The 12,577-nt window shown below is 40.9% G+C and overlaps 1 protein-coding gene across 1 annotated transcript; it reads right to left on the minus strand.

The window, feature by feature from the left end:
* Positions 1 to 1,934: 1,934 nt before the first annotated feature.
* LOC119268413 (protein SEH1-like) lies at positions 1,935 to 6,596 on the minus strand. The gene is made up of 8 exons (XM_037550032.1): positions 6,346 to 6,596; positions 5,706 to 5,817; positions 4,443 to 4,543; positions 4,155 to 4,232; positions 3,815 to 3,970; positions 3,397 to 3,509; positions 2,761 to 2,887; positions 1,935 to 2,458 (listed from the first exon to the last, which is right to left on the minus strand). The coding sequence occupies exons 1-8, from the start codon at positions 6,487 to 6,489 to the stop codon at positions 2,318 to 2,320; spliced, it is 972 nt and encodes a 323-aa protein (XP_037405929.1). The 5' UTR covers positions 6,490 to 6,596; the 3' UTR covers positions 1,935 to 2,317.
* Positions 6,597 to 12,577: the final 5,981 nt, after the last annotated feature.

Genomic DNA, 12,577 nt, shown 5'->3' on the forward strand with positions numbered 1-12,577 from the left:
AGTATTGTACGGCCGCCGCAAGAGAAATCCGATTTCAGAGGCCTCCTTTGGTTTGGAGAGGAACTTCATATGAATTCTATAGGATGGGATTCCTGTAGGAAAATTTTCTTTAGGGCCTTTTGATTCGTAGAAATGAATTCATGTTCTTCACATTTTAAAGGAAAATAAGGCCTCCTTTTGATTTATTTATGGGATATGAATATTATAGGGACAGAAGAATGATAGGAATGTATATATTAGTTCGTAGAAAAAAGAGATGTCATTTGATGCATATGATAGAAAATTTTCATTGAGTCCAATCTAATGTTTTTTTTTCTTTAGAATGTGAAAGATTGGTTCCTATCTGCATAGGGATGAGAATCGATTCTTATAAACCAAAAGGCTTCAAAGGAATTTTTCTGGTGTACATATTTTTTACCATTTAGAATTTCTATAAAATTCCTGTAAAACCAAAGGAGGCCTAAACCTTAGCCTAGACTCAGTTAAAAAAAAATCCTATTATGTGAATCAAATAACATCTCTTTCCGTATTCATCTTCATAGGAATTTTTTATACATGTCATCTCATTTCGGCCTCGTTTGATTCATAGGGTAAGAATGGCATTGGAAGTGAAATGACATGTATCTTAATTATTATAGAAAAAAATATGTTATTTGATGCATAGGATAAGAACGCATCCATTGAGTCTAGGCTAATGTATTTTTTCGTTGAAATGTGAGGATTAATCTCTATCCTACACAAAAATAGAAATCCATTCCTACAAATCAAAGACTCCAAAGAAGATTTTCCTATGCAAATCATATCATATGAAATTCCTACACACCAATGGAGGCCTTTCACAAATTTCATATTCTTGTGATATTCCTATCATATGAACTAAAGGAGGCGTGAATGGGGATTGAAATGTGGTCCTAGACGCATCCGGTGCTAGTAGGTATTAGTATTTCCCAATTTCTAGTGCGTAAATCTTTGTGATGATACGCAAGAATCTAACAATAGCGACGCACCAGTAGCACGTGATAGCAATATGGCTGCCCGCTTTCAATGATGCACGCACATCAGCGTTTCCCGAAAAGACTTTCACAAGAAAGAAAGAGAAAAAAAAATCAATCAATTATTAGTATACAAGATAATATCCAGCACCATCAGTAGCATAAACTTGTGGCTGGCGCCAGTCACATTCCAATAGCTTAAGCGGAACGCTTCATAGCTTCCAATCAGTGTTCTAGAACACGATATGCAATCCATCCTAGGATGGATGGATGGATGATACTGTTCAAGGACCACTTGTGGGCTCAACCTACGGGCCAATATACAAAATATACCCTTTGGAACATGGTGGCAATTACACCTGGTTACGTATTTTATTTTCAAAAATGTCAGAAAATGTCAAAACGTTCCAAAACTTTTTCCCAACAAACTTGAGATGTCGTTTCTGGTGTACAGAAATATTCTGCAACGAAATATTCTCTGACAGAAATGACAAATATTCTACGGCGTATATAACAACAAATTTGTTTTTTTAAGTCCACAACAACATGAAAGTTATTTCTTCACGAAAGTTTTCATACAAGTGCAACAATAAATCTACTTTGTTCGTAAAAAGTTTCAGATTTTTTTGACTTTCTTACAAATTACTATTTTAAAAAATCAGGTGTAATTACACCCAAGAGCCATTCAAATGAGTAAACAAACATAGTAAAATGTATCTATATACATCTTATTCAGAAAAGGTTAAAATATCTTATACTCAAAACTATTTATGAACAGAGGCAGTACTTGTTTATATTCAAAACTGATTAATGACATTTATTATCTAAGAGAAATGTAAAATGGATCTTACTCATAACTCATTTTCCATATCCCAATTTCGACACTGATTTTGGGACCAAGGGTGTATTTCATATATGTGGTATATACGACACCAAACACTATTTCAAGACTGTGAACTGATTTGTTGACAGTTGAATAAAATAAAGTTAGTCAGCAGGCTAAATTGTTTACAAGAGAACAGATACATTATCAACTGTGGACCATTTTTTTCCCATCACATGGCCATAAAGAACAGCTACATCATCAACCAGATAAGGATAACAGGTACATCATGCATTCATGGTTGAGGAGCCTAGTTTTGTCAGGGCAAAGCCAACCATGCATGCGCTATACCTTCCACACAAGACAACATAAAGAAACCTTGCAGAATTGTGAACAGATAGCAACCACAATTTGGGATCCTATCTTCATGTTGTAGAGCTATTAAGGCATTTAAGTTTGCTTTGTGCCTGCAATTTGGGATCCTATTTGTTGTGAACAGCCCTTACTGGTGTGACCCATTGCAGTCAAGCACAGCCTGCTCATGCCAAACTCCATTTAAGTTGGCTTGCCATAGCCTAACCATGCCATCCACTCCGGTCGATGCGAGCGTCATACCGCCCATGTCCCATTCCAGTTGCCATACCTAGTTGGATGTCAAATGCAAGTGAGCTGAGTAATAATACATAATACATAATGATGATGATGATGATTACAGAAAAGTAGCTTAACACAGTGAGATCTATCCCAAGAAAATGAGACGGGCTGGAAAACAACAGTTAAAGCTTTCTTTCTCCTTGACGCATGCCATGGCTATACCAGCGTTATTCCTCTATTACGTAGCAGATTTGCAACTATTCAATTGCAGGGATTATAAATACCACCATGTTCTCGTAAAGGGCACGTTAACATGAAAACAATTTCAGGCAAGTTGTTTCTCGTTCATACCTCCCCATTGTGGCTGGGAAGTACAGCAACATTCTCTGTTGACAGTCTGCCGTCAGATTCAGGGTTGAAGCCTACATGCCACACTGCAATGCCTTTGCAGGTTGCAACTGCTATCATCTCATATGGTCTGAAAATTGTTGCAAGAGCATAGCAATATTATGGTAAAACAACAAATTGTCAGGACAAACACAAACAACCAATAATGAAATAATGCATATCGATATAAGCATAGCAATATGATGATCTACCCAATTGACATGCTCTTTCCAAGCCCATCCTAGCACCAACCCATCAATTACCACCCTTACGCCTGAGTTCAGCTTAATTATCAAGGCATGCAAGTTCAAGTCGAGCATTATGTCAAGACATATACTTGAAGCTTGTGGTCCATCAAGCAATGGTGGATATGCGAGTGAAGAAGCTATCACGAGAAATCTTCCCATACTGGTTTCAGGGAGAGAAAATTGAAATATTTCATCAAGCGAAGAAGATTAAAGAAGGTTTTCAACTTGGAGCGAGGATTGTGAAGAGGCCCAAGGAGTTATCAGTGATTGTGGAGCTAATCATCTTGGGGATGAAAGAGCAAACTATTCATAGTGGAATGGGCTTGTCGTGTTTGCTCAAGATAGGGCTAACCTGCCAATGTTAGGAGCCCATGCTAGAGCATGTACTCTCTCCCCCTTATCCTCCGGTGAACCAAGTTCAATAAGTGGAAGCCAGCGCTGGTGAGCTTCTTCAAACTCCCAAATCTGTTTACCATTTCAAATTAGAATATTACCATAGACAAAATACCAGTTCATGAACTACGAAACACGAAAAGTTGGTTGCTCATCACTGCAAAGCCAAAGCGACATCATATGCATTTGCATTCAATTACTCTTTGTAGACTTCATCACTTCAATTCACAGTCATCACCCTAATAACAGCTCTTATTTCATTTTTCTTCAAAAGCAAGATAATATAAGAAAACTGTGATTATTGCTGGGATGAAGTTGCAGAAGTTTTATAATTTCCATGTTGAGCGCACAAGAAACAATGAAAACAGTCCACGAACCTTGCAAGAGTTAAAGTTTGGAGAATCCGAATTGAAACCAATAGCAAAACTAGCCTGCTGGCCTTCACCTCTTCTTGGACTCCATGCAATTGATGCAGAAATGCATGCTGGCTTCCCAATTCTGGAAACAGGATCGGTAATATTCTGTAGCTCTGCCTGAAGTTATTGTTAGGAATCAGAATTGCTCTAGTTTTTCAAAACAGAAAAATGGCGACAACACTTTGAATGATGAAATAATGGGTTTGCTAGTTTAGATTAACAAGAGATTCATCTGCAGTAGAAAGGAACTAAAATGCAATTATTGAGAACGTTGACAAATGAGAGCAAAATTTAGATGAACCTGAAGCTGCCACTTGTCCAATTCCAACGAATCCAAAAGTTCATAGACTTTCACTTGACCATCTGAGTATGCAATAACCTAAAAAGACCAGCAAGAGTTACTACTAAATAATGATGCACATGCAACGAAGAGTCCATAACAGTGAGAAAGCTTTGGAAAATAAGAATAGAACTTCTAGCATGGTCAACACAATGAAACAACGCACCACTTCAGCACAGGCTAGTTTACAACTTGTTGCATGTGAGAAGTGAAATGAAACTGCTGGTTTACGAATCAGGGGTAACTCACCATTTTCAGACTTGACAGCAGCACACCAAACTGTACATTTAGGATGTGGGAACTGCCACCCTCAAAGACTTTACATTTTCTCCAGATTGGAAGTTGATCATCTGTTAGTGGAAAATTCTTAGTGAGGGCCTTGCCTACCAGGTTCCATTATTGAAGAATAGGAAGGGGATGAAATACAGTAATGACAAGCGTACTACGTATATTTCCATAATTATATAACATGAAGCAGAATGCAGCTTTGATGTATAGAAATCCAGAGCTGACGAAAACAATGAAGCTTAAAGGTTGTTTGCATGATTACCTTCAGCAAAACTGATTTCTTTACATATATACGTTAGCCAAGACTGGATTAATTAATAAGTTCTTTGGTACATACTACTAGATTTAAGATTTCTCGATTAAGTTATCTTAGAAAATGTATATAAGTAGATTTTTGCAGGACCGGCTGCTTGAGATTTAGAAGTTGATGTTACTGGTGTCAGAGAAGCAAACAATGTTTTTCGTTGTTGCAAAACCAAAAAAGGGCAGCCCGGTGCACATAGCTCCCGCTTGCGCAGGGTCCAGGGAAGGGTCCGACCACTTTGGGTCTATAGTACGCAGCCTTTCCCTACATTTCTGCAAGAGGCTGTTCGTTGTTGCAAAACCAAATTTGGTAAAATTAGTCATATGTTTTAAATATTCAAGATCTAAGAAGCGCCTTAAGTCGCATAAAGGCCAGTTTGGGATTACATGATATGTTGCATTGTGCTGCAAAGTCTAGTGAAATATTCCTATTCCAGTTTTTAAAATGAGTTTGATGTGTCAAAAAATAATAATAAATAAATAAATTTGATTTGGATCTACTCAATAGTCAGTATTGCACATGACAGAGGGGTAAACTAACTGAAGTGCTTCAGATGTACTGGTAGTCAGTACTGGACATGTCAAGATGACATGCAAATCCAATCCCACGTTTTTCCTATTCCTGCATTTGGGAAATCCTACGAAACAAAGAGTCCCTAATTGGTTGTCAGTACTGAACGGATCCTAGCCCAAGTACTATTCTGCATGTATATTTTCATGGGAAAATTGAGCTAGTAACGAAGACGGAGAGGCAACTAAAACAAGATCAATGATTGCTGAGTGGTCTCCAAATTCATTCTCATCAATGCATAAGCCCCTTCAGACTTCTCAGTACAAAAGATAATAACAGCACAACTATCCCCATCTTGAAAGTGCAAGATTGTTAGAAACATATAATAAGATAGAACAAGAAAAGCTGACCTTCAGCAATCTCCTCCCACAAAGACAGTGTACCGTCAGCACAGACACAAGCTATAGCATCCCCGTAGTCCGGAGGAAGCCAGACGACAGCCACTATGGCATGCTCATGGGCCTGCTCCCAAGACCAACCACATTACGAAACAAGTCTCACTTAGTACACAAGAAACACCAAAAGGAAGATACAATGGTTCAGAAAGATATGGGATATATGCTTTTCCAACGCCCATAGTACTCCATCTCCAGCATAATTTCTACGCAAGTGCCAACATCACATCAGCACACTGATCTTTACAAATAGAACCATTCAACAGAATGTGCAGCCAGTTTGGTGCATCAAGAATGCAGAAACACTCCAGTCTCCACATGCAAACTAATTACCGCATCCCAAAGCAATAACTTGGTAATCGTAGCCCTACGCAACGAGCCACATGATATTGCCGTATTACGCACGAAGAATCGAATTCTAGCAAAAGGCTCTAAACTTGCACTAAATCTTGACGAACTCATGAGAAATACTAGGTCAGTACTAAACCACCCGAGTGGAAGCGAAAGGACGAGACGCTGGGTGGGTGGGTGCCATGTGAGGTTTTAGGGTTTCCGTGTTTAAGGTGGTGGGCTGGTGGTGGTGTGGGAGACTGACCTGCCACTTGGAGGAGGGGGACGGCTGAGAATCGTAGACGGAAACGGACCCATCGACGGCGCCGGCGGCTAGGCGCCGGCCGCAGTGGTTCCAGCCGCAGCACGCAGCTCCAGGCCCCAACTGAGCCACCTTATGATCCGCCATTCCCGCCTCCCTTCCTCACCTGAGATGTCGTGCTCGTCGGCGGCGGCGGCGGCTTCGGCTAGAGCGTGCGCCTGCACAGAGTTTTGCGCCGACCCGGTTGTTGTTGTGTCTTGTGTTCGGGGACGAGGCCTGGCGGCCCAGGTAGACGTAGTTGTTTGTTGGGCCTGTAGGGCAGTGGTAGTGACACCGAAATGAAGGTCCATGAAAAACGTTTTAAAATTCTATAAAAATAAATGAATGTCTCAAAAAAAATGAAGGTTGTTCCAAAAAAGTAAAAATGAAGGTTGTCCATATCATTCTAGTTTATGTTCCCTAGTCAAGATAGAGACACAGTTCAACTCATATATTTTTAAGACACAACAGCATAGACAGAATATAAGTGTGAGAAACTACACAGCATTAGCAACACTTGTAATGTGCATCACATGAGAACATAACTGTTTATACAACTTAAACTGAAATCAACATAGAGCAAGAAGTTAGAACAGCAATCCAGTTAAAGAAATATGTTTAAAACATATCTGTTGCGTCATTGGAGTTTCAGTTGGATCCTTCAAATTCGAAAGTAGTTGGTATGAGTAAATACAGTGATGCAACAACAAAGGAGTATGGACCATAGCTACGGAATCTGACCTGAGAACAGTTGCTCTTCTGCTTTAAACGTGGAGTTTGGGTTAGCTGTGGTGGTCTTCGCGCTTTGGGCACTGTAGTAGCTTTACAAACTGCTCGTGTGGGGGTACTTTGTGGTGGACATGGTGTTTTGTCACTATAAGTGGATTACTATCCGCTGGGGTTGCGGTTAGATGGGTTGTAGCTAGTTCTCTGCCCAACAGTGTAAGTGTGCAATCTGGAAGAGTCTCGATTATGTGTGGTGGGGCTAGTTTGTGGGCTAGTACAACCATGGTTCTATCTGCATCGACGGGTAGCACTATCTTTTGTGAAGAACGGGTTTTTTCTTCCTTAGATACTGCCATCACCCCCTCCAATTCAAATGGCTGATAAATAAGAAAAGAAATTGAATGTACAGACATTGTATGATAGACAGATGTGGTAATTCACATATATGTTGTCTAACCAAACAGGACAGCATGACACAATTTCACATATATGATGCCTAACTAAACAGGATAGCATAACACAGTTTCAGATATATGATGGATAACTTAACAGGATATAATGGCATAATTCAACATATGATGAGTAGCTAAACAGGATGACATGACAAAATTATATGATGTCTTTCTAAAATAGGTTGGGGTGAAATAATTCACATACATGTTGTCTAAGTATACAGGATGGCATGATATAATTGACATAATTGATTCATATACTAAGCAGCTGGCACTCGCATGTATGATCTCTAAACTAAGCAGATAGAATTCAATATTGTGCATATGATGTCTAAACTAAGCAATGCAAGACACCATATGCATCATATGAGAAATATAAACATTGCAACTTAGAGCATACACCTCAGGTGGGATATAGGACTGGTCACCTGTCTCTGAATCCTCATCTGAGGAGCTCCCTGTAACCATCGAGATATATGCTTCAACAGGTACCATTGCTTGCTCTGAAGACCTTGTTTTCACTCCAGATTTTTCTATAACCGGCTCAAATGGATGATACACATGAAGAGTAGTTCAATATACACAGATTGTCGACAAATGGAATATGTAATGAAAAAAAAGATGGCATGAGATAATTCACATATATGATGCCTGACTCCATGGCGGTGCATAATTCACATATATAATAACTGGCTGAAAAACATGGCATTGCATAATTCACATATCTGATATAAAAAGAAAACAAGAGGCATTCACACAAAGCATGTCTAATCTAAGCAGATGGCATGGCAATGCAAGACACCATATGCATGATATGAGCAATATAACCCAGCCAAGTTAGAGCATGCACCGGAGGGGATATGACTGGTCATCTCTCTCTGAATCCTCCTTTGAGGAGCCATCTGTAACCAGCAAGAAATCTGCATCGACAGGTAGCACTGACTGCTCAGAAGACCTTGTTTTCACTCCAGATTTTCCCATGACCAACTCAAATGGCTAATGCACAGGAAGAGTAGATGAATGTATAAACATTGTTGACAAATGGAATACATTATGGGAAAAAATATGGCACGATACAATTCACATATACGATGACTGGCTAAACAAGATGGCATTGCATGATTCACGTATATGATGCCTGGCTAAAGAAGATGGCATTGCATAATTCCCATATACTCCCTCCGTTCCTAAATATTTGTCTTTTTAGAGATTTTAAATGGACTACCATATACGGATGTATATAGACATATTTTAGAGTGTAGATTCACTCATTTTATTTCGTATGTAGTCACTTGTTGAAATCTCTAAAAAGACAAATATTTAGGAATAGTGGGAGTATGATATAGAAACCAAACAGGTGGCATTCACACAAAGCAAATCTAAACTAAGCTGATGACATATAAGATGTATAATGTAAGCAATGCAAGGCGCCATATGCATGATATGACCAACATCAGCATGCCAGGTTAGAGCAAACACCTCAGGTGGTAAACAAGCGTGGTCGGCTCCTTCTGAATCTCCATCTGAAGAATTATCTTCCTCTGGAATACAATCTGGAAATGCAGGAGGGGGGCACTTCGCCCACCATGGAGCGGCGTCTGCATGACATTATATGCGCACGCAACGGTCTTCTCTTTTTCTCTACATGTTCAGTACAATTATGTACAATATCTGACATGCATAATAATAAAAATAGTTAGATTTTGTAAGGCCTAAGGGCTGCATGCAAAATTCAAGACTGATGGTAGCAAACGAGTGGATGGATCCAAAACTAATGATAGCAGGTAGATTATAGCTTCAGTTTAAAAAGATAGACAGTGAATCATCTATTGTTTGTTGCCCACCCAACATGAACCACATAGAAGACCCCAGATGAACCAGATAGTAGACAGATACTATTCATTGCTGGCTCGATATGAGACCCATGGGCAATTCAAAACTCAAGATTGAACGATAAAGTAGCAGGTAATAATAACCGATGTATAACGTAAGCAAACACGAAAGACCGCGACATCTCTTCCGGAACTGTGTAGTCCTCGGGTTCATCTGCTCAGTCGATGATGGTAATGCAGTTGGCGTGGCTACCGGCAACGGGGAAGATGATCTGAGGCGGCGAAAGGAAGTTTGCAGGGGGGATCTCTGCTGCAGTGAACGCTTCTATCGATGGTGCACCTCAGGTGGGGTGGATGACGGCACGACAGGAGCAGGACATAACACATACAGTTTTCTTTGATGCCTATCTGAAAATGAAGTAAATCTATAAGGGCTCCTTAGAATTGGAGGATTCTATAAACGCAGGGACAGGAATAAGATAGGAATGCACGTGCAAAACAGAGCATTTGGAAATATAGGATTTCAGTCTGTTGGGTTTCGTAGTAATTTCAAAAAATTTCCTACGCGCACATAGGATCATGTGATGCATAGCAACGAGAGGAGAGTGTTGTCTACGTACCCAACACAGACCGACTGCGGAAGCAATGAAACGACGTAGAGGAAGTAGTCGTACGTCTTCACGATCCAACCGATCAAGCACCGAAACTACGGCACCTCCGAGTTCGAGCACACGTTCAGCTCGATGACGATCCCCGGACTCCGATCCAGCAAAGTGTCGGGGAAGAGTTTCGTCAGCACGACGGCGTGGTGACGATCTTGATGAACTACAGCAGCAGGGCTTCGCCTAAAATCCGCTACAGTATTATCGAGGAATATGGTGGCAGGGGGCACCGCACACGGCTAAGGAATCGATCACGTGGATCAACTTGTGTCAACTTGTGTGTTTAGAGGTGCCCCTGCCTCCGTATATAAAGGAGGAGAGGAGGGGAGGCTGGCCGGCCAAAGAGGGAGGCGCAGGAGAGTCCTACTCCCTCTGGGAGTAGGATTCCTCCCCCCAATCCTAGTCCAACTAGGATTCCTCGGAGGGGAAGGGAGAGAGGGGGGCCGGCCACCTTCTCCTAGTCCTAATAGGACTAGGGGAGGGGAAAGAGGCGCAGCCACCTTGGGCTGCCCCTTTCTCCTTTCCACTAAAGCCCATGATGGCCCATATGGCTCCCGGGGGGTTCCGGTAACCTCCCGGTAACCCGGTAAAATCCCGATTTCACCCGGAACACTTCCGATGTCCAAACATAGGCTTCCAATATATCAATCTTTACGTCTCGACCATTTCGAGACTCCTCGTCATGTCCGTGATCACATCCGGGACTCCGAACAACCTTCGGTACATCAAAATGCATAAACTCATAATATAACTGTCATCGTAACCTTAAGCGTGCGGACCCTACGGGTTCGAGAACAATGTAGACATGACCGAGACATGTCTCTGGTCAATAACCAATAGCGGGACCTGGATGCCCATATTGGCTCCTACATATTCTACGAAGATCTTTATCGGTCAGACCGCATAACAACATACGTTGTTCCCTTTGTCATCGGTATGTTACTTGCCCGAGATTCGATCGTCGGTATCCAATACCTAGTTCAATCTCGTTAACGGCAAGTCTCTTTACTCGTTCCGTAATACATCATCTCACAACTAACATATTAGTTGTAATGCTTGAAAGGCTTATGTGATGTGTATTACCGAGAGGGCCCAGAGATACCTCTCCGACAATCGGAGTGACAAATCCTAATCTCGAAATACGCCAACCCAACATCGACCATTGGAGACACCTGTAGTACTCCTTTATAATCACCCATTTACGTTGTGACGTTTGGTAGTACCCAAAGTGTTCCTCCGGTAAACGGGAGTTGCATAATCTCATAGTCGTAGGAACATGTATAAGTCATGAAGAAAGCAATAGCAACATACTAAACGATCAGGTGCTAAGCTAATGGAATGGGTCATGTCAATCAGATAATTCTACTAATGATGTGACCTCGTTAATCAAATAACAACTCATTGTTCATGGTTAGGAAACATAACCATCTTTGATTAACGAGCTAGTCAAGTAGAGGCATACTAGTGACACTCTGTTTGTCTATGTATTCACACATGTATTATGTTTCCGGAAAATACAATTCTAGCATGAATAATAAACATTTATCATGATTATAAGGAAATAAATAATAACTTTATTATTGCCTCTAGGGCATATTTCCTTCAGTCTCCCACTTGCACTAGAGTCAATAATCTAGATTACACTGTAATGAATCTAACACCCATGGAGCTTTGGTGCTGATCATGTTTTGCTCGTGGAAGAGGCTTAGTCAACGGGTCTGCAATATTCAGATCCGTATGTATCTTGCAAATCTCTATGTCTCCCACCTAGACTAGATCCCGGATGGAGTTGAAGCGTCTCTTGATGTGTTTGGTCCTTTTGTGAAATCTGGATTCCTTTGCCAAGGCAATTGCACCAGTATTGTCACAAAAGATTTTCATTGGACCCGATGCACTAGGTATGACACCTAGATCGGATATGAACTCCTTCATCCAGACTCCTTCATTTGCTGCTTCCGAAGCAGCTATGTATTCCGCTTCACATGTAGATCCCGCTACGACGCTTTGTTTAGAACTGCACCAACTGACAGCTCCACCGTTTAATGTAAACACGTATCCGGTTTGCGATTTAGAATCGTCCGGATCAGTGTCAAAGCTTGCATCAACGTAACCTTTTACGATGAGCTCTTTGTCACTTCCATATACGAGAAACATATCCTTAGTCCTTTTCAGGTATTTCAGGATGTTCTTGACCGCTGTCCAGTGATCCATTCCTGGATAACTTTGGTACCTCCCTGCTAAACTTATAGCAAGGCACACATCAGGTCTGGTACACAGCATTGCATACATGATAGAGCCTATGGCTGATGCATAGGGAACATCTTTCATATTCTCTCTATCTTCTGCAGTGGTCGGGCATTGAGTCTTACTCAATTTCACACCTTGTAACACAGGCAAGAACCCTTTCTTTGCTTGATCCATTTTGAATTTCTTCAAAATTTTGTCAAGGTATGTGCTTTGTGAAAGTCCAATTAAGCGTCTTGATCTGTCTCTATAGATCTTAATGCCTAATATGTAAGCAGCT

Source organism: Triticum dicoccoides, chromosome 3A (assembly GCF_002162155.2).
Source record: "Triticum dicoccoides isolate Atlit2015 ecotype Zavitan chromosome 3A, WEW_v2.0, whole genome shotgun sequence".
In the NCBI taxonomy this organism is placed as follows: Eukaryota; Viridiplantae; Streptophyta; class Magnoliopsida; order Poales; family Poaceae; genus Triticum; species Triticum dicoccoides.